The 27,419-nt window shown below is 41.5% G+C and overlaps 1 protein-coding gene across 1 annotated transcript; it reads right to left on the bottom strand.

Moving 5' to 3' along the window:
- Positions 1-1,863: 1,863 nt before the first annotated feature.
- On the bottom strand, positions 1,864-26,654 carry rad23b (RAD23 homolog B, nucleotide excision repair protein). Its single transcript, XM_084159863.1, has 10 exons — positions 26,409-26,654; positions 25,320-25,401; positions 24,880-24,959; positions 13,721-13,911; positions 12,861-12,916; positions 12,457-12,584; positions 8,421-8,559; positions 7,800-7,927; positions 6,766-6,933; positions 1,864-2,748 (listed from the first exon to the last, which is right to left on the bottom strand). The coding sequence occupies exons 1-10, from the start codon at positions 26,472-26,474 to the stop codon at positions 2,635-2,637; spliced, it is 1,152 nt and encodes a 383-aa protein (XP_084015989.1). The 5' UTR covers positions 26,475-26,654; the 3' UTR covers positions 1,864-2,634.
- Between the last annotated feature and the right edge of the window lie 765 nt (positions 26,655-27,419).

Here is a 27,419-nt window from a genome sequence, read left to right as displayed (position 1 = left end):
CTTAATGCAATCTCACTTCACCTGACTTCTCCAAGTGAAATCATTGACTTAAATGTTGTCATTTCGACTGACTGATCTTGAAGACTAAGAAATACTCAATATTCATATGACCTTTATTTCAGTTTATTTATTTACCATGTCTCAGATGCTCACATTTTACGAGTTTAATTGATCATGTCGCTGTTCTGTCAAAATTGGCCTTGCATAAATCAAATGTCCTCTGTCACATTCTTCATCTGTTTCATTTCCTAGTTTTAAATTGAACTAAATCAGAGCCACCTTGCATTATAGTGGTGAATTTTATGAATATCATTGACATGTCATTAGTAGGTTTTCCATCCAATTGGCGACAGATTTTCATGCGAATATTCAAAATCTGCATAAAAACAATGCAAATTTTCCCACCAGAGATGGTTCGATCAAATTGACCTGTTGCGGATAAAAGGCTGTGCATGATGACGTAGTGCACATAAAATATATTTTGTAGTTAAATTATCATGTACCAAATAAAAAATACAAAGTTAAATGGGTTTCCATCGCATTTTCAACTCTACTGATGGTTTTGTCAAAAAAGAAATTTGCTTTATATAGCGAATGTGCCCTCTCTGGTCTTTGCACGTTGCGCTCTAGCCAAAAGCTAGCAGATGCAGGTAGGCTAACAATATTAGCTTTTTATGGATAAGAGCAAGATAATTTTTTATTTGTCAAACAGCAGCCAAGCATCGATTCATCATGTCAGCAGAATAAGATCCTCGATATTTATTGGAAAGGAGCATCAAGCTCATCACCTTGCACTTTCACCACCCTGTGAAGTTCATCATAACTTATTTAATCTGTAGCCTAATAAATGGCATGCTTTCCAAAGTCGTAGTGGAAGGACCACACAACATATCGCATGTCTCCAAGCATATGGATGGTTATTATATCAATGTTTACGCATAAAGGGGTTTCCATAGCCATTTCTCGCATAATAAATTTGACCGACAAAATTATCCCACTTTGTCTCGCATATTTTGTTTTGTCAACATTTTTACTTTACATGCATAAAAAGGTTGGATGGAAACCTGGTTGACAAATGTTCAACTTACATTTAGGGTCTGTTTCTCAATGAGCAGAAACAGGGAGAGAACTACTCATTTAAGGGCAATAAATTAAACATCTCAAACAAGCGAGACAATAAAACACTAGATATTTAACTGTCATAAAGTTATTGTTTTAGAACGTCAATTAGCAACTTATACAACACAGATGCACAATGACAAACTCCACACTGTAATTGAGTCAGAAACAATTTCAGTCAATTTAAAATTAAAAAACTTGAATAGGTTCTTATTTAAAAGGAATTGAAAATATTACAATTTTACAATAATGAAGTTGGAATTTTAGTTTACTTTCTGAATTGACTGGCTTCAATGCGAATTGACCTGAACCCTGATGTTGAACTCACACCTCACTCAGTGGTTTGGAATAAACTTTTAAATGTATGTTGCAGTCTATGCTGCCCCCTGCTGGACTCAGTAGTCTGCTTGAGAAGGGGGGGGGGGGGGGGGGTGTACTGTACAAGTTGTGTACAAGTCATTGGAGTATGGGTGCATCTCAATCTAAAGTGGCATCCTCTTGTTAGGCATTTTCAGATGACTGCATACCAATTAGAGAAGGAATAAATAAATAAAAAATACTTGGCAAAAGACTTCTGTCGTGTGGAAGACTGTATAGTAGTAGACGCCGAGGCAAATGCATCTTCAAAAAATAAGAGCAACAACATTATATTCCTAGTGTTATTCATGGAGTCAACTGTTAAAAGAGGAGCTTATTCCCCCCTCTTTAAAAGACACACAAAAAAAATTGATTGGGCAGCATTACTCTATGTTGAAACGTTTTATTTATCTGTAAAAATGGACAGTAAATCAAGTTGATAGTAACTGTAAACACTAGGCTACTATGAGCTACATAAGTCATATACATGCCTTTAGATGTCTTAAAGAACTAGGATAACTTGCTATTTTCAGGCTGCATGAAACATCAGTACTTCCCATATTTGTACAGTTGCCTTTTTTCATCAGCTGCAGCTCATGCAATTCACTTTAAGTTAATGTTGGAAGTTTAACCCAAAAAATGAAATTGATAAAATAACAATGTTGCTTGTTTAACATTTTTTGTCATTTAAAATTGTATTATGTACTGGGATCCCTATACTGGTAAATTGAGAGAGAAAGAAAAAACTAATCAAAACAAGAACAATGATGTATATGAATATACAATAACAACCGCCCCAAACACATACTCTTTTATAACTACATTGTGAAACGCATTCTGCGATCAACCTTTTAAACCAGTATTAATTTCCTTATGAGAAACAATCATGCTGGTCTTTAGCTGAATAAAAAAATAAAACAGGTAGCGCACAGGTGATATCTTATGAACCAAGTAGCTTTTACTCAATTAAGGTGATCAGAGAAACTGCTTTTATTTCTCACAAAAAATATGTATCATTTACATTTAAGTCATTTAGCATGTACTTGTAGTAAAATTTAGGAAAACGCGAAGGCCATGTTTTATTTATGCTTATCCAATATTTATCAATCAAAAAGTAGAGAAAAAATATGGATCAAAATTACGATCATTGCTCCCTTTTTAGTCGTCATCAAAGTTCTGTTGTAAAAGGAAGTTAGCGGCCAAGTTCTCATTCTTCTCACAGGCAAAGTAGGCCTGTATAACAAGTCCTTCAGGGAATCCTAGGGCTTTTAGCTGTAAGAGAAAATAGACAAAGTCAATATTAAATTACATAAACAACGTTCCTGAATACAGAGATGACAGGATTGACATACAGTGAGGGAAAAAGGTATTTGATCCCCTGTTGATTTTGTACGTTTGCCCACTGACAAAGAAATGATCAGTCTATAATTTTAATGGTAGGTTTATTTGAAGAGTGAGACAGAATAACAACAACAAAATCCAGAATAGCGCATGTCAAAAATGTTATAAATTGATTTGCATTTTAAATGAGGGAAATAAGTATTTGACCCCCTCTCAATCAGAAAGATTTCTGGCTCCCAGGTGTCTTTTATACAGGTAACGAGCGGAGATTAGGAGCACACTCTTAAAGGGAGTGCTTCTAATCTCAGTTTGTTACCTGTATAAAAGACACCTGTCCACAGAAGCAATCAATCAGATTCTAAACTCTCCACCATGGCCAAGACCAAAGAGCTCTCCAAGGATGTCAGGGACAAGATTGTAGACCTACACAAGGCTGGAATGGGCTACAAGACAATTGCCAAGCAGCTTGGTGAGAAGGTGACAACAGTTAGTGCGATTATTCGCAAATGGAAGAAACACAAAATAACTGTCAATGTCGCTCGGCCTGGGGCTCCATGCAAGATCTCACCTTGTGGAGTTGCAATGATCATGAGAACGGTGAGGAATCAGCCCAGAACTACACGGGAGGATATTGTCAATGATCTCAAGGCAGCTGGGACCATAGTCGCCAAGAAAACAATTGGTAACACACTACACCGTGAAGGACTGAAATCCTGCAGCGCCCGCAAGGTCCCCCTGCTCAAGAAAGCACATATACAGGGCCGTCTGAAGTTTGCCAATGAACATCTGAATGATTCAGAGGAGAACTGGGTGAAAGTGTTGTGGTCAGATGAGACCAAAATCGAGCTCTTTGGCATCAACTCAACTCGCCGTGTTTGGAGGAGGAGGAATGCTGCCTATGACCCCAAGAAACACCATCCCCACCGTTAAACATGGAGGTGGAAACATTATGCTTTGGGGGTGTTTTTCTGCTAAGGGGGACAGGACAACTTCACCGCATCAAAGGGACGATGGACGGGGCCATGTACCGTCAAGTCTTGAGTGAGAACCTCCTTCCCTCAGCCAGGGCATTGAAAATCGGTTGTGGATGGGTATTCCAGCATGACAATGACCCGAAACACACGGCCAAGGCAACAAAGGAGTGGCTCAAGAAGAAGCACATTAAGGTCCTGGAGTGGCCTAGCCAGTCTCCAGACCTTAATCCCATAGAAAATCTGTGGAAGGAGCTGAAGGTTCGAGTTGCCAAATGTCAGCCTCGAAACCTTAATGACTTGGAGAAGATCTGCAAAGAGGAGTGGAACAAAATCCCTCCTGAGCTGTGTGCAAACCTGGTGGTCAACTACAAGAAATGTCTGACCTCTGTGATTGCCAACAAGGGTTTTGCCACCAAGTACTAAGTAATGTTTTGCAGAGGGGTCAAGTACTTATTTCCCTCATTAAAATGCAAATCAATTTATAACATTTTTGACATGCGTTTTTCTGGATTTTTTTGTTGTTATTCTGTCTCTCACTGTTCAAATAAACCTACCATTAAAATTATAGACTGATCATGTCTTTGTCAGTGGGCAAATGTACAAAATCAGCAGGGGATCAAATACTTTTTTCCCTCACTGTATGTCTACTCCCATAAGTAGGTATTTATGCATGTCATAAACATGAATCTTCAGTTGAAAACCATGCAGTCTGAAATCAACACTTCACTTAACCATTTACGCTAGTGAGAATTGGCCTCAATGGGTAGGGCTAAATTGAAATGTTTTTTAAAGAAATATGAAATACATATGCACAAGCATAGTAGCAATTGAAAGGAAATAGTTGAGATTATAGGAAAACTTGACCAAAGTTGAGGACAACAGTTCGCCTGACAAGACTGAATCCAAACATTACACTGTTGATTTTGTGTGCATTTTACATTTACTGTACTTTTCACAGCATTTGTTGATAACGAAATCTGAAAATACTCTGGATATATTCAGTAACATAAGAATATTCCTGGAAAATGTGGGGTAGGTGCAACATAAGACTAAAAATTACAAGTGTTTGAGTGAGAGGACTAACTGGTGTGGCCATACCTCTCCAAAGTGTGCAAAGTTCCTAAGTAATTTCAATGCACTTTTATGACTTAAAGTAGAGTAACACATTTTTTAGCTCTCCTAGCTGTGCTGTTGGGGAACTAGAGCAAGCACACTTGTAGTTTTGTTTGGAACACAACCCCACAATTACTGTTGTTTACACAATGCACAGCACATTATAAATCACAATTAGGGTTGAATGGAGGGAACCCGATTACCGAGATTTACCGCCCAAAACCACTCCCTTTTACCGGGATAAATAACTGCGAGAAACCAGTAAATTATAATTAAACAATAAGGCCCGAGGGGGTGTTGTATATGGCCAATATACCATGGCTAAGGGGTATTCAGAGAGCACGACACAACACGGAGTGCCTGGATACAGCCCTTAGCCGTGGTATATTGGCCACATACTACAAACCCGAGATGCCTTATTGCTGTTATAAACTGGTTACCAACGTATTCAGAGCAGTAAAAATATATGTTTTGTCATACCCGTGCTATACAGTCTGATATACCACGGCTATCAGCCGATCAGCATTCAGGGCTCGAACCACCCAGTTCATAATAAATTATTTATATGAACAGCATGGCGTGAAAAGGAACTGTTATATTATATGCGATGTCTAAATCTGGCTTCTCTATGGCCTCTGCATGATGAATAATCAACGTTCAGGGTGGGGACAGACACCCCATCTCAGTATGGAGCGCAGTTCACGATGTTGGACAGGTAGGCTTACATTTGCTGCAGCATAGTCTATGCTACAGTAATATAAAGAACGAATGCGTGTCTAATTTACCCATCTTCTCATGGTCAGAGTCCTTTAGGGGAACAAACTCCAAGCGGGCTGTCATGTGCCTTTTACCTAGGAGTGGCTTCCGTCTGGCCACTACCATAAAGGCCTGACTGGTGGAGTGCTGCAGAGATGGTTGTCCTTCTGGAAGGTTCTCCCATCTCCCAAGAGGAACTCTGTCAGAGTGACCATCGGGTTCTTTGTCACCTCCCTGACCAAGGCCTTTCTCCCCAGATTGCTCAGTTTGGCCGGGCAGCCAGCTCTAGGAAGAGTCTTGGTGGTTCCAAACTTCTTCCATTTAAGAATGATGGAGGCCACTGTGTTCTTGGGGACCTTCAATGCGACATAATTATTTTGGTACCCTTCCCCAGATCTGTGCCTCAACACAATCCTGTCTCGGAGCTCTACGAACAAGTCCTTCGACCTCATGGCTTGGTTTTTGCTCTGCCATGCACTGTCAACTGTGGGACCTTATATAGACAGGTGTGTGCCTTTCCAAATCATGTCCAATCAATTTAATTTACCACAGGTGGACTCCAATCAAGTTGCGGAAACTTCTCAAGGATGATCAATGGAAACAGGATGCACCTGAGCTCAATGTTGAGTCTCATAGCAAAGGGTCTGAATACTTATGTAAATAAGGTATCTGTTTTTTTAGTTGTAATAAATGTGCAACATTTTCTAAAAACCTGTTTTCTCTTTGTCATTATGGGGTATTGTGTGTAAATTGATGAGGAAAACAATTTATTTAATCAATTTTAGAATGAGGCTGTAACGTAACAAAATGTGGAAAAGGGGAAGGGGTCTGAATACTTTCCGAATGCACTGTACATAGTGTATGTGACGTAGTACACCATTTTTGGTGACCACTTTTGGCTCGTGAGTGCTACTTTCAGAACTACTGGCTAAAAAGTATACAAAAGTACCAGAGAATCTCTAACTTAACTTTGTTAGATTTATTTGACATGGACAATTAAAAATCGGCATTTCTGTAAATGTGCCAGATTGAGCTAACTAGGTGATTTTCAACTGTAGCCATTATCAACAGTCATCTTGGCTTGTGAGATTCCCTCCTTCCTTACCCTCTCAATGGCCTCCTTCTCCTGGGGTGTGACCTGAATATAGTTCATGCCACTTCCAGCCTCCCCACTGACCCCCACTCCACCTCCTCCTCCACCTCCTCCCTGACCCCCCTCCTGGGCTGGCTCGTTCAGCATCTGGATGAACTGCTCTTGGTGACTGCTGATTTGCTGAAAGGGAAACAGACAGACAGGGTTGTGTTCATTAGGGCACACCATAGAAAACCAGTTTGCAATGGAAAACAAACAGGCATTTCTTATTGGACCAAGTCCAAGTAGTCCCTTCTCATTTTACTCAGTTTTCTTCAGTTTGGTCCCTAATGAACACAACCATGGAGAGACAGCGATCAGGGGTCTGTTCAGGAAGGTGCAACATTACAGACTCAACGTTCAGATAGAAATACATTGTATAGATCAGATCAAGAGTGTCATATGAGCCAACTGTTAGTCACATTAGCTCTACACATGACATTTCTACCAGCAACATTGAATCTGATGTTTTAGATTTGGTCAACGCACCAGTCCAGACCACAGTGGTTTCAAGAACCTTTGATACCTATAATGTTGTGAACATTTCACCTCGTTGAACACATCCCAGGTAATTACAGCTGACCGGAGGTTTGTTTGAGGCTGAACACATTCTCCTTCCCAAATGGCACCCTATTCCCTTTATAGTGCACTACTTTTGACCAGGACCCACATAGGGCTCTAGTCAAAAGTAATGCACTATAATGGGAATAGGGTACCATTTGGGACACACAGGTTTTTAAACTGACATTATCACAGCGAGGGTCTGGTGCTATGCCTTCAGGCTCTGATCTCATCCCTTCAATATGCATGAGAGGCCTGGGGAGCTAAAGGACACAGACAAATGCATTCGGCAGAAAGACTAGAATTCCATCAATTTCACTGCTCATTGTAACCAGTTTAACTACAAAATCGTGGAATAATTGTCTATCATCAAGAGGCCAGAGATTCGGGAGTATATCGGAGACAGACTGTAAATATCAGTGTTTGTGTGAGTGTGTTGTCCATACTTGCAGGAGTTGGGGGTTCTCCCGCCCTATCTGCTGTAGTAAGGCAGGGAGTAGAGAGGGGTTCTGCTGGATGATCTGTCTCATCTGGAGAAACTGGGGCTGATTAACCAGGAACCCCAGAGGGTTGGCTGGAAACACAGGAGTGGGAGAGAGGGGATAGAAAGTCACGCCATAGAAGGACAACAGCACTGTTCTATTTCCAATCCACACAGTTCTATGTTCCATTTCCATGTTCTATTTCTACAGTTCTAGTTCCATTTGTACAGGTCTATTTGGTATGTTCTAGTTCCATGTTCTATTTCCATGTTCTTTGTTCACAAAGTTCTATGTTCCCTTTCCATGTTCCATTTCCATACAGCAGCACACCAGTGTTCTAAACTCCAGTATGCCAAACCGTTTATGGCATAGAACAATTGATACAGTGCAGCACATAGGACATCTCAAAATACATAACTGTCTAATGCTGAGAACTGTCATTATGTTACAATCTCTTTATTATTCAAAGGAAAATACTAGAAATCCGTCAAATGCTTTTTCTGTGTCCACTGCATACAGAAGTGTTTTTACACATATGCATGCATGGAGTGGAGAAGCAGGCACACACACTGAGGCATCATTCACCTCCTGTTGCAGCGCTTGCTAGGGAGCCTGTGCTGGCGGGGGTGGTCATACTGCCTGTGTTCAGAGCTGGAGTTCCTCCACCCACAGGGGGCACCACTGGGTCAGCACCCGCATGTCCCTCCTCCCCAGCTGGGATCCCCTAAAGAAGAACATCCACAGGACACAGCCTTAGCTACCACAGAGATACAACGTTAGAGCTGCCAGACAGGGTGGACGAATCTAGCTTCCATCATCCCAGCTCTAAGGAACACATGGATGAAAACCGCCATAGAATAGAAACCTGAAGGACAAAAAAAATATGGTATTTTGTATCAATTACATTTTTACATTTTAGTCATTTAGCAGACGCTCTTATCCAGAGCGACTTACAGGAGCAATTAGGGTTAAGTGCCTTGCTCAAGGGCACAGACAGATTTTTCATCTAGTCGGCTCGGGGATTAGAACCAGCGACCTTTCGGTTACTGGCACAACGCTATTAACCACTAAGCTACCTGCCGCCCCATGACCACGTTAACATGCACACCAATACACCGTTATTATTCGGGATACTCAAGTATTCTGTTTTTGAGTTGACACATAAGCATCATATCCCGTTTACAATAACCCGAAAAAGCTTGTATCCCGGTTATGAGAAACCCTGATAAGACACCTGGGATATGCTGATCTTAGAAGGGGTACTGTGGCATGTAAACATTTATTATTTTTAGTCATTTATCCCGTTTACTGTTGTTTTTTGCGTTCTGCGCAGGCTCAGCTTCGCATATCATGGGTGATGTCTGATGTTTTCATCTATTGTCAAAGCCTACCTGCCCAGTTAGATCCACCATAATTCCATAATAATGTATTTTGCTGATACTCCGTACAGGACCGTATAGCCTACTGGCTACTTTCACCCCTAATTTAGACAACTTTCTGCTTATAATTTACGACATTTTGTAGGCCGTATTATAAATTCTAACATTTGGTAGGCCATTTGTTTGTCAACTAGCCTATAGTTAGATACATGCAGCTTCTCTTCGGTCATAACTTCTTGCCCCAGAAGACTAAATAAAGTAGTGCTCACCAGAATAATGTCTTACACTGATAGAATGAATGCATTAGTAATATATTTATCACCGCTAAATTTGTCTTTTAGGGACCAGGGAGAAAATTAAATAATTCCAAAACAGTGGAGAGATTGGTTCTGTGCAAAATGTCCAAACGTTATCAGTTTGACTGGTTTTAAGGAAATGAAAAGCTGAGAAAACGATTAAACACGTTTCTGATAAGACTTCAGTTCGTCTTGGGTGCATATTTTATGTGGTTCCTACTGTCTGCTTGCATAACAGTGTCAAGGATAACATTACACTCGCATTCACATTTTCTCAAGACAAGCTGAAATAAATAATTTCTCCACTCCTGTTCCCGAGACAAAATTAACATTTGTTTTATAATTTTACTGCAAGAAATGCATAATTCGGCAGGAGTTAATATTACAGTGCATTCGGAAAGTGTTCAGACCCCTTGACTTTTTCCACATTGTGTTACGTTACAGCCTTACATGCTGACCACACCGCACGCGTGTTGATTTTGTCCACCCACATCATTTACATTTTAGTCATTTAGCAGACGCTCTTATCCAGAGCGACTTACAGTTAGTGAGTGCATACATTTTCATACTGGCCCCCCGTGGGAATCGAACCCACAACCCTGGCGTTGCAAGCGCCATGCTCTACCAACTGAGCTACACGGGCCACCAGACGCGATCAGGACACGCAGGTTGAAATATCAAAACGAACTCTGAACCAACTGTATTAATTTGGGGCCAGGTCGAAAGGCATTAAACATTTATGGCAATTTAGCTAGCTAGCTTGCTGTTGCTAGCTAATTTGTTCTGGGATATAAACATTGGGTTGTTATTTTACCTGAAATGCACAAGGTCCTCTACAATTAATCCACAGATAAAAAGGGTAAACCGAGTTAGTTTCTAGTAATCTCTCCTCCTTCAGGCTTCTTCCTCTTTGGACTTTATATGGTGGTTGGCAACCAACTTTAAGGTGCATTACCACGACCAACTGGACTGGAGTGTGGACATCAGTTCATCGTTCAATCACCCACATGGGTATATGCTCCTAAAAACCAATGAGGAGATGGGAAAGGTGGGACTTGCATCAGAAATAGAAGTTATATTTTAGCGACTGGCTACGCAGACGCTCGTTGACGTGCACGAGCAGCGTGAGTGCAATGATTGAATAACATGTATGTGGACATTTATTTTGCAACGCTCGCGCACGTGACGCGGACGGTGTGGTCAGCATGTTATTCTAAAATTGATTAAATTGTTATTTTTCCCCTCATCAATCTACACACAATGCCCAATAATGACAAAGAAAAAACTGGTTTTTAGAATTTCTTGGAAATATCACGTTTACATAAGTATTCAGACCCTTTAACTCAGTACTTTGTTGAAACACCTTTGGCAGTGATTACAGCCTTGAGTCTTCTTGGGTATGACGCTACAAGCCTGGAACACCTGTATTTCGGGAGTTTCTTCCCTTCTCTGCAGATCCTCTCAAGCTCTGTCAAGTTGGATGGGGAGCGTCGCTGCACAGCTATTTTCAGGTGTCTCCAGAGATGTTAGCTCGGGTTCAAGTTCGGGCTCTGGCTGGGCCACTCAAGGACATTCAGAGACTTGTCCTGAAGCCACTCCTGCGTTGTCTTGGCTGTGTGTTTAGGGCGTTGTCCTGTTGGAAGGTGAACCTTCGCCCCAGTCTGAGGTGCTGAGCGCTCTGGAGCAGGTTTTCATCCGTTCATCTTTTCCTCGATCCTGACTAGTCTCCCAGTCCATGCCGCTGAAAAACATCCCCACAGCATGATGCTGCCACCACCATGCTTCACCGTAGGGATGGTGCCAGGTTTCCTCCAGACGTGACGCTTGGCATTCAGGCCAAAGAGTTCAATGTTGGTTTCATCAGACCAGAGAATCTTGTTTCTCATGGTCTGAGAGTCCTTAAGGTGCCTTTTGGCAAACTCCAAGCGGGATGTCATGTGCCTTTTACTGAGGAGCGGCTTCTGTCTGGCCACTCTACCATAAAGGCCTGATTGGTGGAGTGCTGCAGAGATGGTTGTCCTTCTGGAAGGTTCTCCCATCTCCACAGAGGAACTCTGGAGCTCTGTCAGAGTGACCATCAGGTTCTTTGTCACCTCCCTGACCAAGACTATTCTCCCCGATTGCTCAGTTTGTCCAGGCGGCCAGCTCTAGGAAGAGTCTTAATGGTTCCAAACTTCTTCCATTTAAGAATGATGGAGGCCACTGTGTTCTTGGGGACCTTCAATGCTGCATTTGGTACCCTTCCCCAGAGCTGTGCCTCAACACAACCCTGTCTCGGAGCTCTACAGACAATTCCTTCGACAATTCCTTTTTGCTCTGATATGCACTGTCAACTGTGGGACCTTATATTGACAGGTGTGTGCCTTTCCAAATCATGTCCAATCAATTGAATTTACCACAGATGGACTCCAATCAAGTTGTAGAAACATCTCAAGGATGATCAATGGAAACGAGTCTCATAGCAAAGGGTCTGAATACTTATGTAAAAACAGTTTTCGCTTTGTCATTATGGGGTATTGTGTGTAGATTGATGAAGATTTTTATTTATTTAATCAATTTTAGAATAAGGCTGTAACGTAACAAAATGTGGAAAAAGGGAAGGGGTCTGAATACTTTCCAAATGCACTGTATATTACGCTACATGAGGTTATAGGCCTACAGTCAGTGTCCATATTTCAGTTACTATTCCATTTAACCCATTTTAAATTATGAATATTCTGTTTATTAATGGATACAGGGATACTCGTGAGTGGAATATCAAAAGGTGCATGTAAACAGCTTGTCCCGAATAAGACCTTAAGCAGGATATGAGTTACTATCCGGAATCCTGTGTGCATGTAAACGTGATTACTGTCATATTACATCATTTTTGGACTAAACCATTCATTCTGAATACAAAGGGCTGTCAGACTGGAGAAGTGGATGGGGTGATGAAGAGGTACTTACTGTAAGCAGGTACTCCACAGCTCTGTCTGGGTTGTTGAAGCTGGCTCTGAGTGCTGCCACCACCTGCTCCCTCTCATAGCCCATCAGCATCATCTCGGTCACCATGTTCTCATATGATTGGCCTGTCACTGAGGAGCAGGAAGAACAACCAACCAATCAGACGCCATTTTGATCCGAGAGATTCTGAAAGTTTCAGATGACATTCACTAGGATAAACATAGCCTAATAAATACAGATTGAGATAGGGCTATTCCTTTCACTTTTGTATCTATATTTCTACAGGGAATACAATATCAAGACATATGGCTATAGACCTAACTACAAAAGAGGAGATATTAAAGTACGCTTTCAGAATATAATCTATTCACAAAATTGGGTTAACTCATATCAGGAGTACCATTTACCCAAAGCAGAAGTTGCCTCCTCGAACATGTTCACATTGGTCAAGAGACCAGACGAACTGAAAGAGAAGGAGTATAAAGCTGATGAGAGTACTGTTCTGTTTTACCGTGATCTGTTCAGTACTAAAATACAACCATTAAGAGATACATTAATCCTAATATAACCGACACTAGCAAAATCTAAAATGGCCCCGTTCCCAATAAGAACACAAAATCTCAGTTTCAAACGTTTTGCATGTGGCTACCGTCGAATATGACCCTGGAAACAGCAGCTTCTTATTTATGACACAGGCCAAATGTAACAGTGGCTACATCCCAAACGGTACCCTACTCCCTAATATTGACTTGCACCCGTTTGTCCTCAGAACAGCCTCAGTTTGTCTGGGCAAGGTGTCGAAAGCGTTCCACAGGGATGCTGGCCCGTGTTGACTGCAATGCTTCCCACAATTGTGTCAAGTTGGCTGGATGTCCTTTTGGTGGAGGACCATTCTTGATACACACAGGAAATTGTTGAGCATGAAAAACCCAGCAGCGTTACAGTTCTTGACACTCAAAACGGTGCGCCAGGCACTTACTACCATACCCCGTTCAAAGGCACTTAAAGCTTTTGTCTTCCCATTCACCCTCAATGTCACACATACACAATCCATGTCTCAATTGGCTCAATGCTTAAACATCAATTATTAAACATGTCTCTTCCCCTTCATCTACATGGATTCAAGTGGATTTAAGTGACATCAATAAGGGATCATAGCTTTCACCTGGACAGTCTCATGGAAAGAGTTCCTAATGTTTTGTACACTCAGTGTACATGGAATAGGTTTGCAATTTGAGACAGCCATTGACTGCTGAACCAGCCCTACCTGGTTGGAGTTGATGCTGGGGCTGAGGTGTTGGAGGGCCTCTCCTCAGCTGGTTTGTCCTCTGGTTTGCCCCCCTCAGGTGGGTTATCTGAGCCTGACAAGGCAGCAGAGGGTACTGTGGGGGCTGTAGTGCTGGAGGTGGTGATCGTGGTAGCACCGGAAGGCTGGGCAGCTGCTGGGGCTGCTTTAGGCTACATAGAGAAAAGGGGAATATCCAGTGCTCTTAACAGCATATTTTAATAAAACATTAGGCCTATAGGTGATACAGTAAAAATGATTTGACCAACATGGCTTGTCAGGTAAGAAGCCTGTGATCTGATTTAGGCTACAGACATGGACACATTGGGAATTATTACTGCGAATCGGTATTCATTTTAGGTCACTATCACTTTGAGGTAGCAAAAACATAGCAAGCCATCTTAAAGCTCAATTCCACCACTTTTCAACCACATTTTCATTATCTACAGCACAATACCATATGTGAAAACGGCGCTTTTCTACATTGTAGAAAAATATATAAAGTTAGAAAGTTCTACCCGATGACATAAAAACATTTTCAAAAGTGATTTTCAAAACAGATTCGCGCGGTGACATGGGGAGCAAGAAAATAGAAAATACCCTCCGGTTAGAAACGCGTTGCAGGTTTTGAAAATCACAGTTTAAAACTTTAATCCTATCCTGTGATGTCACAGAGAAGCATTTTTTAGGACCTTTTGTTTAAATCTTTTTAACCACAGATCATAGAAATGCTCTGTTTTTACATTTGTATGCACTGGTTTGGTGCGGAGATAATGAATATTATCTGCTCATTTTGCTAAAAGTAAAATTTTTCCATCTGAAGATTTAAAGGACAGATTGCACAATGTATTTCCACAAATCTAACATCGTAGATTGATGATATTCCTTTTTTAATTTATGCAAATGTTTATTTATTTTTAAAAGTTGTAATTCAAATTGCGAAAATACATGTATCAAAAAGTCATCTCCAACAATACATTGCAGCTTTGACATTCAGAGAGGCACGGCCTGGTGCTGGTGGTGGCAATGCACTGTTTACCGGCATGCATGTTTGGTCAAGCCGGGAAGAAAGTCATACTGGGTCAGGTTTGCGCTTCAGTCATTCCTGGCGCTTCAGTCATATGCGGGCCTCACTTTGTCCCGAACGATTACAATGGCTACCAACAGAGGAAGAGTGTATTCACCATGAAGCTGAAATCGGTTCTGTGCCAACATTCGATGTAGGCTCCAAGTCCACTGACACCACCAGTGTTACAGCGCCACGGTGGGCGGCTTCGGTGATGGATGTGAATCGGGTAAGTAGGTACTAAAGGGCCCAAAGCATTAGAAACCAGCTACCTAAGTGCACCGGGCCATACAAAAAGAACTGGCCCACTCACACGGATCCAGCATGGTGTTTGGGGATGGAATACGCTAGCTCCAACAACTCAAATCAATAAAATACTGCACGTTTTGCAGAAATTAATGGTCAAATACCATATCGGATGTCATTGTTTATTTCAAGGTCTTTATTTTTGCTGAACTACCTGATCTTTATTGGCCGATATAACTTGCAGGATATCAAGGTAGCCAATGTTCCCTCAAAATTCTTTCCTCGCTGAGCAGATTTCAGGTCTGCTGAGCGCAAACTTGAACGTTGTGAAAATTCTGTGCAACTTCCGGCGCACGTTTACTGTGAACACTGAGGCTGTCCCCGCTTTAAGTTAGTAGCCTACTTGACCACTGTTAAAACTGTGGCTATTTGATCATAATGTAGGCCTACCAGTGTGGCCTACCATAAAAAAACAATGTATTAAATGCGTCACATAACATTCTAACATGGAAATAGCTGTTCTATCGTTCAGCCTACAGTAGCAGCCAATGTGTGGTGTTCAATGTAGGCCTACATTCCATGAGACTTTTGAAAAAAACATGCAGGGCTTGACATTAACCTGTTTATCGACTTGTCCTTTAGACAAGGTGACTGAAGATGTTGTGTTTGACACAAGAAACCACTTTACAAAATAAAATGCATCATTATTCCCATAACATTATTACAGAGAATCAGACAGATTATACTACCCTCTCTGCCTATTGGCTCCTTATCTTATTCAAGCCTGTCTCAAAATACAACACTGCCCCTTTAAGACAAAACAAAGCTCTTTACCTCACTCACTTTTCAAAGATGTCTAGAAATGCACAAGTTTTGTGCTCTTGTAGGAAGAAATCGCTCCCCCATTGCTGACTACAAATTATATATAACTTGGCTAATAACTCAAACTAGCAAAGGATATGAACAAATGTAAAATGTGCAGACATCGCTACATGTCGCTTTGATCTCAAAACAAGCGCATCTACTCACGACCGCTCATGCTGTAAAAACAGTCCAGTTCAAAGTGAATGGCACAGATCCACATATGGCAATGGTGTATTTGCATATAGGCCTACTGCAGCTCTGATTGGTTATGGTGCACCAGTCTGTATAGAGTACAGGCCTGAGTCGTGCCTGTCAATGCAATCCTACTCCGATGCGTTCTGCCTACAACTAAATCTCTTGCATAGTTAGTATGCAAAACTAAGTCTTGCATAGTTCGTTTTGTTTCGGTACATTGCATTGAAAGTGGCTAATATTGCATTGATTCGATCACAATTCCCACAGTAAAGGGAAACGTTGATAGTGTTAACTAACAGGGAAAACACTAGAAAAGTTGAGTGAAGTTCAATCTTGTGCTTCTCTGCGCAGGCTGATATTTTTCTGCGTGGCAGTCCCGGGGGATGGAACATTGATGGTAGCCCATGTTTGTGTTAGCCATTATCTGAATTTCCTGCTACTATTAGTAGCACTCAGGTTAGCATGTGGCTAGCTAGAACTACCATCGGCCAACAGAGTTTTTGCCAGTTTGGTTACAGACGTTCAATGTCTACGATGGTAAAGGTTTAACTTGATTTTGTGTAACAGTGCGAGAAATGCTGATGTGCTGAACTGCTAATAAGTGATGTGCTCCAAGGCTGCTAATGGTTAGATGGTAGGAGTCAGTATGTGAGCGGAGTGAGGAGCAGAACGTGCCCAATTTGACTGGAGCGCCGAGCTTTTTGGTCTAAACTCCACTCGCCATGTTTGGAGGAAGAAGAAGGATGAGTACAACCCCAAGAACACCATCCCAACCGTGAAGCATGGCGGTGGAAACATCATTCTTTGGGGATGCTTTTCTGCAAAGGGGACAGGACGACTGCACCGTATTGAGGGGAGGATGGATGGGGCCATGTATCGCGAGATATTGGCCAACAACCTCCTTCCCTCAGTAAGAACATTGAAGATGGGTCGTGGCTGGGTCTTCCAGCATGACAACGACCCGAAACACACAGCCAGGGCAACTAAGGAGTGGCTCCGTAAGAAGCATCTCAAGGTCCTGGAGTGGCCTAGCCAGTCTCCAGACCTGAACCCAATAGAAAATCTTTGGAGGGAGCTGAAAGTCCGTATTGCCCAGCGACAGCCCCGAAACCTGAAGGATCTGGAGAAGGTCTGTATGGAGGAGTGGGCCAAAATCCCTGCTGCAGTGTGTGCAAACCTGGTCAAGACCTACAGGAAACGTATGATCTCTGTAATTGCAAACAAAGGTTTCTGTACCAAATATTAAGTTCTGCTTTTCTGATGTATCAAATACTTATGTCATGCAATAAAATGCAAATTAATTACTTAAAAATCATACAATGTGATTTTCTGGATTTTTGTTTTAGATACCGTTTCTCACAGTTGAAGTGTACCTATGATAAAAATTACAGACCTCTACATGCTTTGTATGTAGGAAAACCTGCAAAATCGGCAGTGTATCAAATACTTGTTCTCCCCACTGTATATATATATATATATATATATAGTGCTATGAAAATGTATTTGCCCCCTTTCTAATTTTCTCTACTTTTGCATATTTGTGATACTGAATGTTATCAGATCTTCAACCAAAACCTAATATATTAGATAAAGGGAAGAAATAACACAACAATTACATATTTATTTCATAAAGTTTCAAAGTTATGCAACACCCAATTCCCCTGTGTGAAAAAGTAATTGCCCCCTTGCACTCAATAACTGGTTGTGCCACCTTTAGCTGCAATGACTCCAACCAAATGCTTCCTGTAGTTGTTGGTCTCTCACGTCGCTGTGGAGGAATTTTGGCCCACTCTTCCATGCAGAACTGCTTTAACTCAGTGACGTGTGGGTTTTCAAGCATGAACTGCTCGTTTCAAGTCCTGCCACAACATCTCAATTGGGATTATGTCTGGACTTTGACTAGGCCATTCCAAAACTTCCAATTTGATGCTTTTTTAGCAATTTTCATGTAGACTTGATTGTGTGTTTTGGATCATTGTCTTGCTGCATGACCCAGCTGCGCTTCAGCTTCAGCTCACAGACGGATGGTCTGACATTCTCCTGTAGAATTCTCTGATACAGAGCAGAATTCATGGTTCCTTCTATTAAGGCAAGTCGTCCAGGTCCTGAGGCAGCAAAGCATCCCCAAACCATCACACCACCACCACCACCATACTTGACCTTTGGTATGATGTTCTTACTGTGGAATGCAGAGTTTGGTTTTCGCCAGGAATTACTGGAACCATGTCGTCCAAAAAGTTATACTTTTGAATAATCTGTCCATAGAACGTTCTTCCAAGAGTCTTGATGATCATCCATGTGCTTTTTGGCAAACTTGAGTCAACTTTTTGGAGATGGGTCCCATTATGTCTGGCGAAAACCAAACACTGCATTCCACAGTAAGAACATCATACCAAAAGGTCAAGCATGGTGGTGGTGGTGTGATGGTTTGGGGATGCTTTGCTGCCTCAGGACCTGGATGACTTGCCTTAATAGAAGGAACCATGAATTATGCTCTGTATCAGAGAATTCTACAGGAGAATGTCAGACCATCCGTCTGTGAGCTGAAGCTGAAGCGCAGCTGGGTCATGCAGCAAGACAATGATCCAAAACACACAATCAAGTCTACATGAAAATTGCTAAAAAGCATAAAATTGGAAGTTTTGGAATGGCCTAGTCAAAGTCCAGACATAATCCCAATTGAGATGTTGTGGCAGGACTTGAAACGAGCAGTTCATGCTTGAAAACCCACACGTAACTGAGTTAAAGCAGTTCTGCATGGAAGAGTGGGCCAAAATTCCTCCACAGCGACGTGAGAGACTGAACAACAACTACAGGAAGCATTTGGTTGGAGTCATTGCAGCTAAAGGTGGCACAACCAGTTGAGTGTAAGGGGGCAATTACTTTTTCACAAAGGGGAATTGGGTGTTGCATAACTTTGTTTATGAAACAAATATGTAATTGTTGTGTTATTTGTTCACTTATGTTCCCTTTATCTAATATTAGGTTTTGGTTGAAGATCTGATAACATTCAGTATCACAAATATGCAAAAGTAGAGAAAAATTAGAAAGGGGGCTAATACTTTTTCATAGCACAGTATATATATATATATATATATATATATATACATATACACACACACAGTGGGGAGAACAAGTATTTGATACACTACCGATTTTGCAGGTTTTCCTACTTACAAAGCATGTAGAGGTCTGTAATTTTTTATCATAGGTACACTTCAACTGTGAGAGACTGAATCTAAAACAAAAATCCAGAACATCACATGGTATGATTTAAGTAATTAATTTGCATTTTATTGCATGACATAAGTATTTGATCACCTACCAACCAGTAAAAATTCCGGCTCTCACAGACCTGTTAGTTTTTCTTTAAGAAGCCCTCCTGTTCTCCACCTATTACCTGTATTAACTGCACCTGTTTGAACTCGTTACCTGTATAAAAGACACCTGTCCACACACTCAATCAAACAGACTCCAACCTCTCCACAATGGCCAAGACCAGAGAGCTGTGTAAGGACATCAGGGATAAAATTGTAGACCTGCACAAGGCTGGGATGGGATACAGGACAATAGGCAAGCAGCTTGGTGAGAAGGCAACAACTGTTGGCGCAACTATTAGAAAATGGAAGAAGTTCAAGATGACGGTCAATCACCCTCGGTCTGGGGCTCCATGCAAGATCTCACCTCGTGGGGCATCAATGATCATGAGGAAGGTGAGGGATCAGCCCAGAACTACACGGCAGGACCTGGTCAATGAACAGAAGAGAGCTGGGACCACAGTCTCAAAGAAAACCATTAGTAACACACTACGCTGTCATGGATTAAAATCTTGCAGCGCACGCAAGGTCCCCCTGCTCAAGCCAGCGCATGTCCAGGCCCGTCTGAAGTTTGCCAATGACCATCTGGATGATCCAGAGGAGGAATGGGAGAAGGTCATGTGGTCTGATGAGACAAAAATAGAGCTTTTTGGTCTAATCTCCACTCGCCGTGTTTGGAGGAAGAAGAAGGATGAGTACAACCCCAAGAACACCATCCCAACAGTGAAGCATGGAGGTGGAAACATCATTCCTTGGGGATGCTTTTCTTCAAAGGGGACAGGATGACTGCACCGTATAGCGAGGAGGATGGATGGGCCCATGTATCGCGAGATCTTGGCCAACAACCTCCTTCCTTCAGTAAGAGCATTGAAGATGGGTCGTGGCTGGGTCTTCCAGCATGACAACGACCCGAAACACACAGCCAGGGCAAATAAGGAGTGGCTCCGTAAGAAGCATCTCAAGGTCCTGGAGTGGCCTAGCCAGTCTCCAGACCTGAACCCAATAGAAAATCTCTGGAGGGAGCTGAAAGTCCGTATTGCCCAGCGACAGCCCCGAAACCTGAAGGATCTGGAGAAGGTCTGTATGGAGGAGTAGGCCAAAATCCCTGCTGCAGTGTGTGCAAACCTGGTCAAGACCTACAGGAAACGTATGATCTCTGTAATTGCAAACAAAGGTTTCTGTACCAAATATTAAGTTCTGCTTTTCTGATGTATCAAATACTTATGTCATGCAATAAAATGCAAATTAATTACTTACAAATCATACAATGTGATTTTCTGGATTTTTGTTTTAGATTCCGTCTCTCACAGTTGAAGTGTACCTATGATAAAAATTACAGACCTCTACATGCTTTGTAAGTAGGAAAACCTGCAAAATCGGCAGTGTATCAAATACTTGTTCTCCCCACTGTTTATATGCGTGTATGTATATATGAATGGGGGATTGTAAGTGATACAGACAATTACATTGATGGAAGTTACAATCTGAAATATTAAAGCTGATCTACCCCCTAAAAAAAAGACTGGTATCCCGAAAGCATGGTCTACTTACTACATGCACATGCTAAAAGAAAGGAACGAGGTGGGTAGCTAATTAAGTGTGTCATTGAAGCAATGTATTTATAAACTAAAAATCTGAGCTCTTAAAAGTTTCCTTCATTTTTGTTATATTATCTATACAATAGGCCATAATTGATTTTGGCCGTATAGGCCTGGCTTATTCCAACTTTCAAGAAGCTTTGCGTTTTGGATTGGGTTATTTTGCCTAAAAACCTTTAAGCCTATCAATAGATTTTTTCCCCCATAATAATAAAATGCATCCCTGCCCAGCCTGACAAGAGTGGCCAAAAGGGTGTTTAGCGTTCCCAGTGGCTCTGCAAGCGCGGAGAGGATATTCTCCGCTGCTGGCCTGCTCTCCAGGCACCATCGCATGAGCCTGAAGCCAGACTCTGGCTAAACTCATGTTTCTAAAAATGAATTCAAAAAGGCACTGTAGACTGAGCCTAATAAGGCATTTTTCGTTTAATTTGTATTTAATTCTAAGTCACAGCCTATTTGCACAAATTATAGACTAATGATTGAATACAACAAAACGTTGTTTAAATGCTGAGCGCTTAATGTCCCTGACTCCCTACCAGCCTAGTGTGTCGCACTCACAAATGCTTCAATGTATTTCTTTGTAGGCTATAGCCTTGAAATTGTCTAAATAATTCAATTGTGTTCCTTCTTAGGCTCCCTGTCTGGCTCCTGACCTATTTAGAGTGTTTATATGCTGTTTAATATGACATGTAGACTATTTGAGATAATGAGCGATTCTTACATTCACCTTTTCATGTTTATTAAAGTACTTTTCATTCAATACTCAAAGTAAATACTGGGTAGTTTATTTTCCATAACAGTTTAGATATACACTGAACAAAAATAAACAAAAACGCAACATGTTAAGTGTTGGTCCCATGTCTCATGAGCTGAAATAAAAGATCCCAGGAATGTTCCATACACACAAAAAGCTTCTCAAATGTTGTGCCCAAATTTGTTTATATCCCTGTTAAGTGAGCATTTCTCCTTTGCCAAGATAATCCATCCACCTGACAGGCGTGGCATATCAAGAAGCTGATTAAACAGCATGATCATTTCACAGGGGCACCTTGTGATGGGGACAATAAAGGGCCACTCAAAAATTTGCAGTTTTGTCATACAAACACAATGCCACAGATTGGCATGCTGACTGCAGGAATGTCCATCAGAGCCGTTGCCAGAGCATTGAATGTTCATTTCTCTACCATAAGCCGCCTCCAATGTCGTTTTACAGAATTTGGCAGTACGTCCAACCAGCCTCACAACGGCAGACCACGCGTAACCACGCCATCCCAGGATCTCCGCACTCGGCTTCTTCATCTGAGACGGGCCACCTGGACAGCTGATTAAACTGTGGGTTTGCACAACTGAATAATTTCTGCACAAACTGTCAGAAACCGTCTTAGGGAAGCTCATATACGTGCTCGTCGTCCTCACCAGGGTATTGACCTGACTGCAGTTCAGCATCGTAACCGACTTCAGTGGGCAAATGTTCACCATCGATGGCCACTGGCACGCTGGAGAAGTGTGCTCTTCACAGATGAATACTGGTTTCAACTGTACCGGGCAGATGGCAGATGTGTGGGCAAGCGGTTTTCTGATGTCAACGTTGTGAACAGAGTGCCCCATGATGGCGGTGGGGTTATGGTATTGGCAGGCATAAGCTACGGACAATAAACACAATTGCATTTTATCGATGGCAATTTGAATGCACAGAGATACCGTGATGAGAGCCTGAGGCCCATTGTTGTGCCATTCATCCATCGCCATCACCTCATGTTTCAGCATGATAATACACAGCCCCATGTCGCAAGGATCTGTACACAATTCCTGGAAGCTGAAAATGTCCCAATTCCATGGCCTGCATACTCACCAGACATGTCACCCATTGAGCATGTTTGGGATGCTCTGGATCGACGTGTACGACTGGATGTTCCAGTTCCCGCCAATATCCAGCAACTTCGCACAGCCATTGAAGCGGAGTGGGACAACATTCCACAGGCCACAATCAACAGCCTGATCAACTCTATGCGAAGCAGAAGTGTTGCGCTGCATGAGGCAAATGGTGGTCACACCAGATACTGACTGGTTTTCTGATCCACGCCCCTACCTTTTTTTAAAGTATATGCCACCAACAGATGCATATCTGTATTCCCAGACATGTGGAATCCATAGATTAGGGCATAATGAATTTATTTCAATTGACTGATTTCCTTATATGAACTGTAACTCAGTAGAATCTTTGAAATTGTTGCATGTTGCATTTGTATTTTTGTTCAGTGTAGATACCTAGCATTAGAAGATGTCCACTTTATTATTAGGTCAATTCTTGGCCAGCTAGGGGAAATACAATAATGGAACAGACTGTTGTCCTTGCTAAAGTCTTTGCTTACTGATCTGAACTCAACAATGATGGCGCTGGAAAGACAACTTTGGTAGGCGTTGACGTTGATTGATCCCTTTCATAACTGAAAATGCAACAATATTTTTGTTCAAAGATTTTTTCTAACTAGAGCTTTGTTGTCAAATAATGATAATGGCTATTCCGTACCAGTACGGTAGTGTGAAGAAGCTAGCTAATCAGATTAGTTTCTTTCAGACCACAGACATCAGAAATAACACAAGGGTAATGGTGCATATAGTCATAGCTTATTACAACTAAATAGTAAAGCAACATTTTATACAAATGAAACAAACCAATGGCGCAATCAACTATCTAATAAGGTAGTTCGTTACACTAGCTAGCTGCCAATGTGGCTTGAAAACAAGTAATCCATAGTAGCTATAACACTCGCATACATATTTACATCTGCATATATCAGCACTAGCGAAGTGTGGACATAGACGTCCCATTTCTCTTCAGTTTCAGAGATTCTCAAAGCATACTCATCGCGTCCTCGTCTCCTTCTCAAAACTCACTGGTGGAGAAGATCAGAGGGAAGCGACCTCTGGCTTTTTCATCCAATGGGTTTTGAGAAGGAGACGAGGAGAGGACGCTAGGAGTATGCAATTTAGATCTTCCACCTGTCTCAGTCAATGAACTCGTGACGGAAAATCCGACCCAACAGGGAAATAGAATACAAGCGGTTTTCAGGTAGGCTGGAGGCACAATAATGTTACTGTTGAATCCCATTGGATGACCACTACCGACTTGGAGCTTTTGAACATAGAAAATATAGAAAGATTTACATAATGCAGCTTTAAAAAGATGAAAGACTCCACCATCCCATATGCCAATAAACAGGAATCTTTGCTATTCAATCTTTCAAGGCCACAATCTCTTGTTAATTATCACTATAGACGTAGTCCCCTGTACCTCAGTTGGTAGAGCATGGCGCTTGCAACGCCAGGTTTGTGGGTTCGTTTCCCACGGGGGGCCAGTATGAAAATGTATGCATTCACTAACTGTAAGTCGCTCTGGATAAGAGCGTCTGCTAAATTACTAAAATGTAAAATGTAGACATTCAAACTGTGCAGAAGGCACATATTGTAGCTCAGCAGTTGGATATTCCATCATTGCATGAACTGTTGCTGCACCTGTGTGCATACTGAGAGGAGATGTAACAACAGATTGCAATCTACTCCGCACAGTGGGATTCAATCTGCATTCTGTCTTCTTAGCGATATTGAGGTGCATGTGACAGGTCTGGGAAAATATTGCTTCACGGTGAACACACACACAAGCTACACACACGTCCAATGACACAGAAAGTTAATTAAGTCCATCTGCCATTATCAGTATGTGTGTGTGTGTGTGTAAATCATGTTTATGATGGATTTGAAAACAGTGAAGCCTATGTTATCTATTCAGAGGTCTCCACCCCAATGAAGAGCATGTCATTTCATGGACAAATCTCAACGTTTCTAATCCCTTACCTTTGCCACCATGACGACCACAAAGTTCTTCTCATCAATCTTATACTCCTTGAGGGCCGTGTCATCATTAAGGATTTTCCCTTCAAGCAACAAACATTAAGATATTAATTTATTAACCGACAATTCCACAATAACCCTGACATTCTTTGCCAATGAAATTGGCAGAAACCTATCCCCGTCACCTATAAGGTTAATTCATAGTGGTGAGAAACATTAACATGCCACATACACAGATTGAACATTGCTGCATTCTGCATTCCCATAACATAATTACATGAAAACATTGAGATGACACATTGAGATGTGCGCCACAGGTCAAGCCAACACAGACATGCAATTATATTGTGACAGCGCAACGTTTTATTATGCATTTTCATCCAAGTCCTTATCAAACTGCCAGACAAAACGGAGAGCAGGGGAATAAAAGACTGAAACTGTACCTGCATATATCAACTTCTGTCCAGCAACCGGAAAACCATCTTTTCCCTTCTCATTCTCTATTTTCTCCTTCAAGGTTTTTACCTGTAAAGAAAGAGAAGTAGACAGACATAAATCATAAAAAGAACGAAGTCCATTGCGAGAAGCATATGATATTTCTCAAGTTTACTGGTTAAATGGCTGATGATTAGGCTAAAAGAGATAGCTAAGAAACCAATTAAACATTGAAAGTCTGGTGCCCGAGTTCTCTGGGAGAGGTCTTATAATACTAATAATTGGCAACTAACTACACACTGTCTAAAATAACGACAGTTGTATGATTGTCAACTTCTCAGAATTGTGGGGCACGCCAATAGGCCACTGTCAATGACTCGGGCTGAGGGGAGGTCTCTGCACTAGATAACGTTCGCTAACATTAGCCTCGCTAATAACAACCAAATGCAAAACCAACAATATCTAGCTAGCTACGGTGGTGTCAAACGTAGCTAGATCGCTATAGTAACGTTATATGGATGAATTATCTGGTTTATCAACATTTAGCTAGGTTAGTTTATAAACTATCCAACTGCTTCATAAAACGTTTGAGACAGCAGCTGTTTAGCTAGCATTAGAATACATAGCTAGCTAACAAACTCAAAAGTTGCCGTTTTTAATAAATATATATATTGTGGCTATCCATGTCAAAAGTTATTTAATTAGCCATAGATAGTTAGCTAACAGTTAATTGGGGTTGAGAAACTTGAGCCAATTAGATAGCTAACTACCACCACTGTTAACCAGCTAATGCTAGCATTAGTCAGCTAACGCGTACGCTCCCATTTCCTCAAGTTTTTGGCAACATAAAATCCCAATGGGTATATAATATACAGTATATGCAGTAACGTACAATCTACTTTATTAAGTAACTTTACTAATAAACTAGTTAGCTAGTTACTGGACTGGGGACTTAAACATGTTGAAGTTGCTTAGCTAACGTTAGCCTGCCATGTCAAACTAGCTAAGAATGCAAGTTAGCTTAGCTTGTTAGCCAACGCAACGGTAAGTTAGACGAAACCCTCCCTCCCTTCAACAAATGCATGGTTTCAACTCACCGTCTCCTCTGCGTCTATGTCGATTTTAAATGTCTGCTGTTGGAGAGTTTTCAACGTTATCTGCATTTTGGCGACGAGCAAAAATGCTTAGGTTTCTTAACTTGTTTCACCCCGTAGTACTCTTTCCGAAGGTGTAGTAGTTGGATAAGATGCTATTTTCGCTAGCTCGTCACAGGCTAATTCTTCTTCTATGGTATTATGGCGGTCAGAAAACACATGTTAGAGGTGCATGCCTCTACCTACTGTGTGAGGTAAAAACTGGGGAACTTTAACGCAGAAAAAACACTGGGAAAGGGTGAAAAAACGTAGTCATATTATAAACAGAAAATGAACAAAAAAACAAACACACATCTATGTACTGCTTTATTTAGATTAAAATGTATACTCAGATACCTACAGGCTCTGTGGCCTGAGAGGGAAGAGCATCTTCAGACAGTATTCCCTGCAAAGTTTCGGTTGTGAAGCCCTGGAGATCCAAAAACAATTTAGCCACATTCACAATTCTATCCAGTTTCTTTGATTTCTTGTTTGTTTGGCCTGTACAGTTTATCACCTGCACAATAAACACAACAAAATCTACCTTCTTCACTATCAGTATTTCTTGATTAACTGGATAACAAGATTTTCTGCAGGGTATCCATTGCCATTTCTTCCTAATTTCCCCTCACTCCTTCAACCATTTGCACTGCCTCCACATAGGAGACCTGCTGGACAGCCCTGATTCTTGCTATTTCGACACCCTTCACCCTTACAGGGCCCTCCTAAACTCAGGAACGTGGTTCCCACCACAATTGTAGCATTGTGTATCCACTGACTCTTCAACAACATATTTATTCCATCTGCACACACTTGCCACGTGGCCAAACTTTTTGCAATTACGACATTGCAACAGCCTTTTCATAAAAGCTTTCACTGCGTATCTCATATACCCCAGCTTTTCATGTTTCGGGAGAAACTCTTCATCAAATTTTAATAACACAAATAGGCTTTCAAGTGACGTGCCTTCACTAC

Source organism: Coregonus lavaretus, assembly GCF_964263955.1.
Source record: "Coregonus lavaretus genome assembly, chromosome: 4".
NCBI lineage: Eukaryota > Metazoa > Chordata > Actinopteri > Salmoniformes > Salmonidae > Coregonus > Coregonus lavaretus.
This window is presented reverse-complemented; position numbering and strand designations above follow the sequence as displayed.

Excerpts from the sequence above, each read along its gene's own strand:
- rad23b (XM_084159863.1), bottom strand. The coding sequence starts at position 26,474 with ATGCAGATAACGTTGAAAACTCTCCAACAGCAGACATTTAAAATCGAC. Across the intron at positions 25,402-26,408 it reads ACATAGACGCAGAGGAGACG|GTAAAAACCTTGAAGGAGAA; the intron begins GTGAGTTGAAAC and ends CTTTCTTTACAG. Across the intron at positions 2,749-6,765 it reads AGAAGGAGGCCATTGAGAGG|CTAAAAGCCCTAGGATTCCC; the intron begins GTAAGGAAGGAG and ends TTTCTCTTACAG.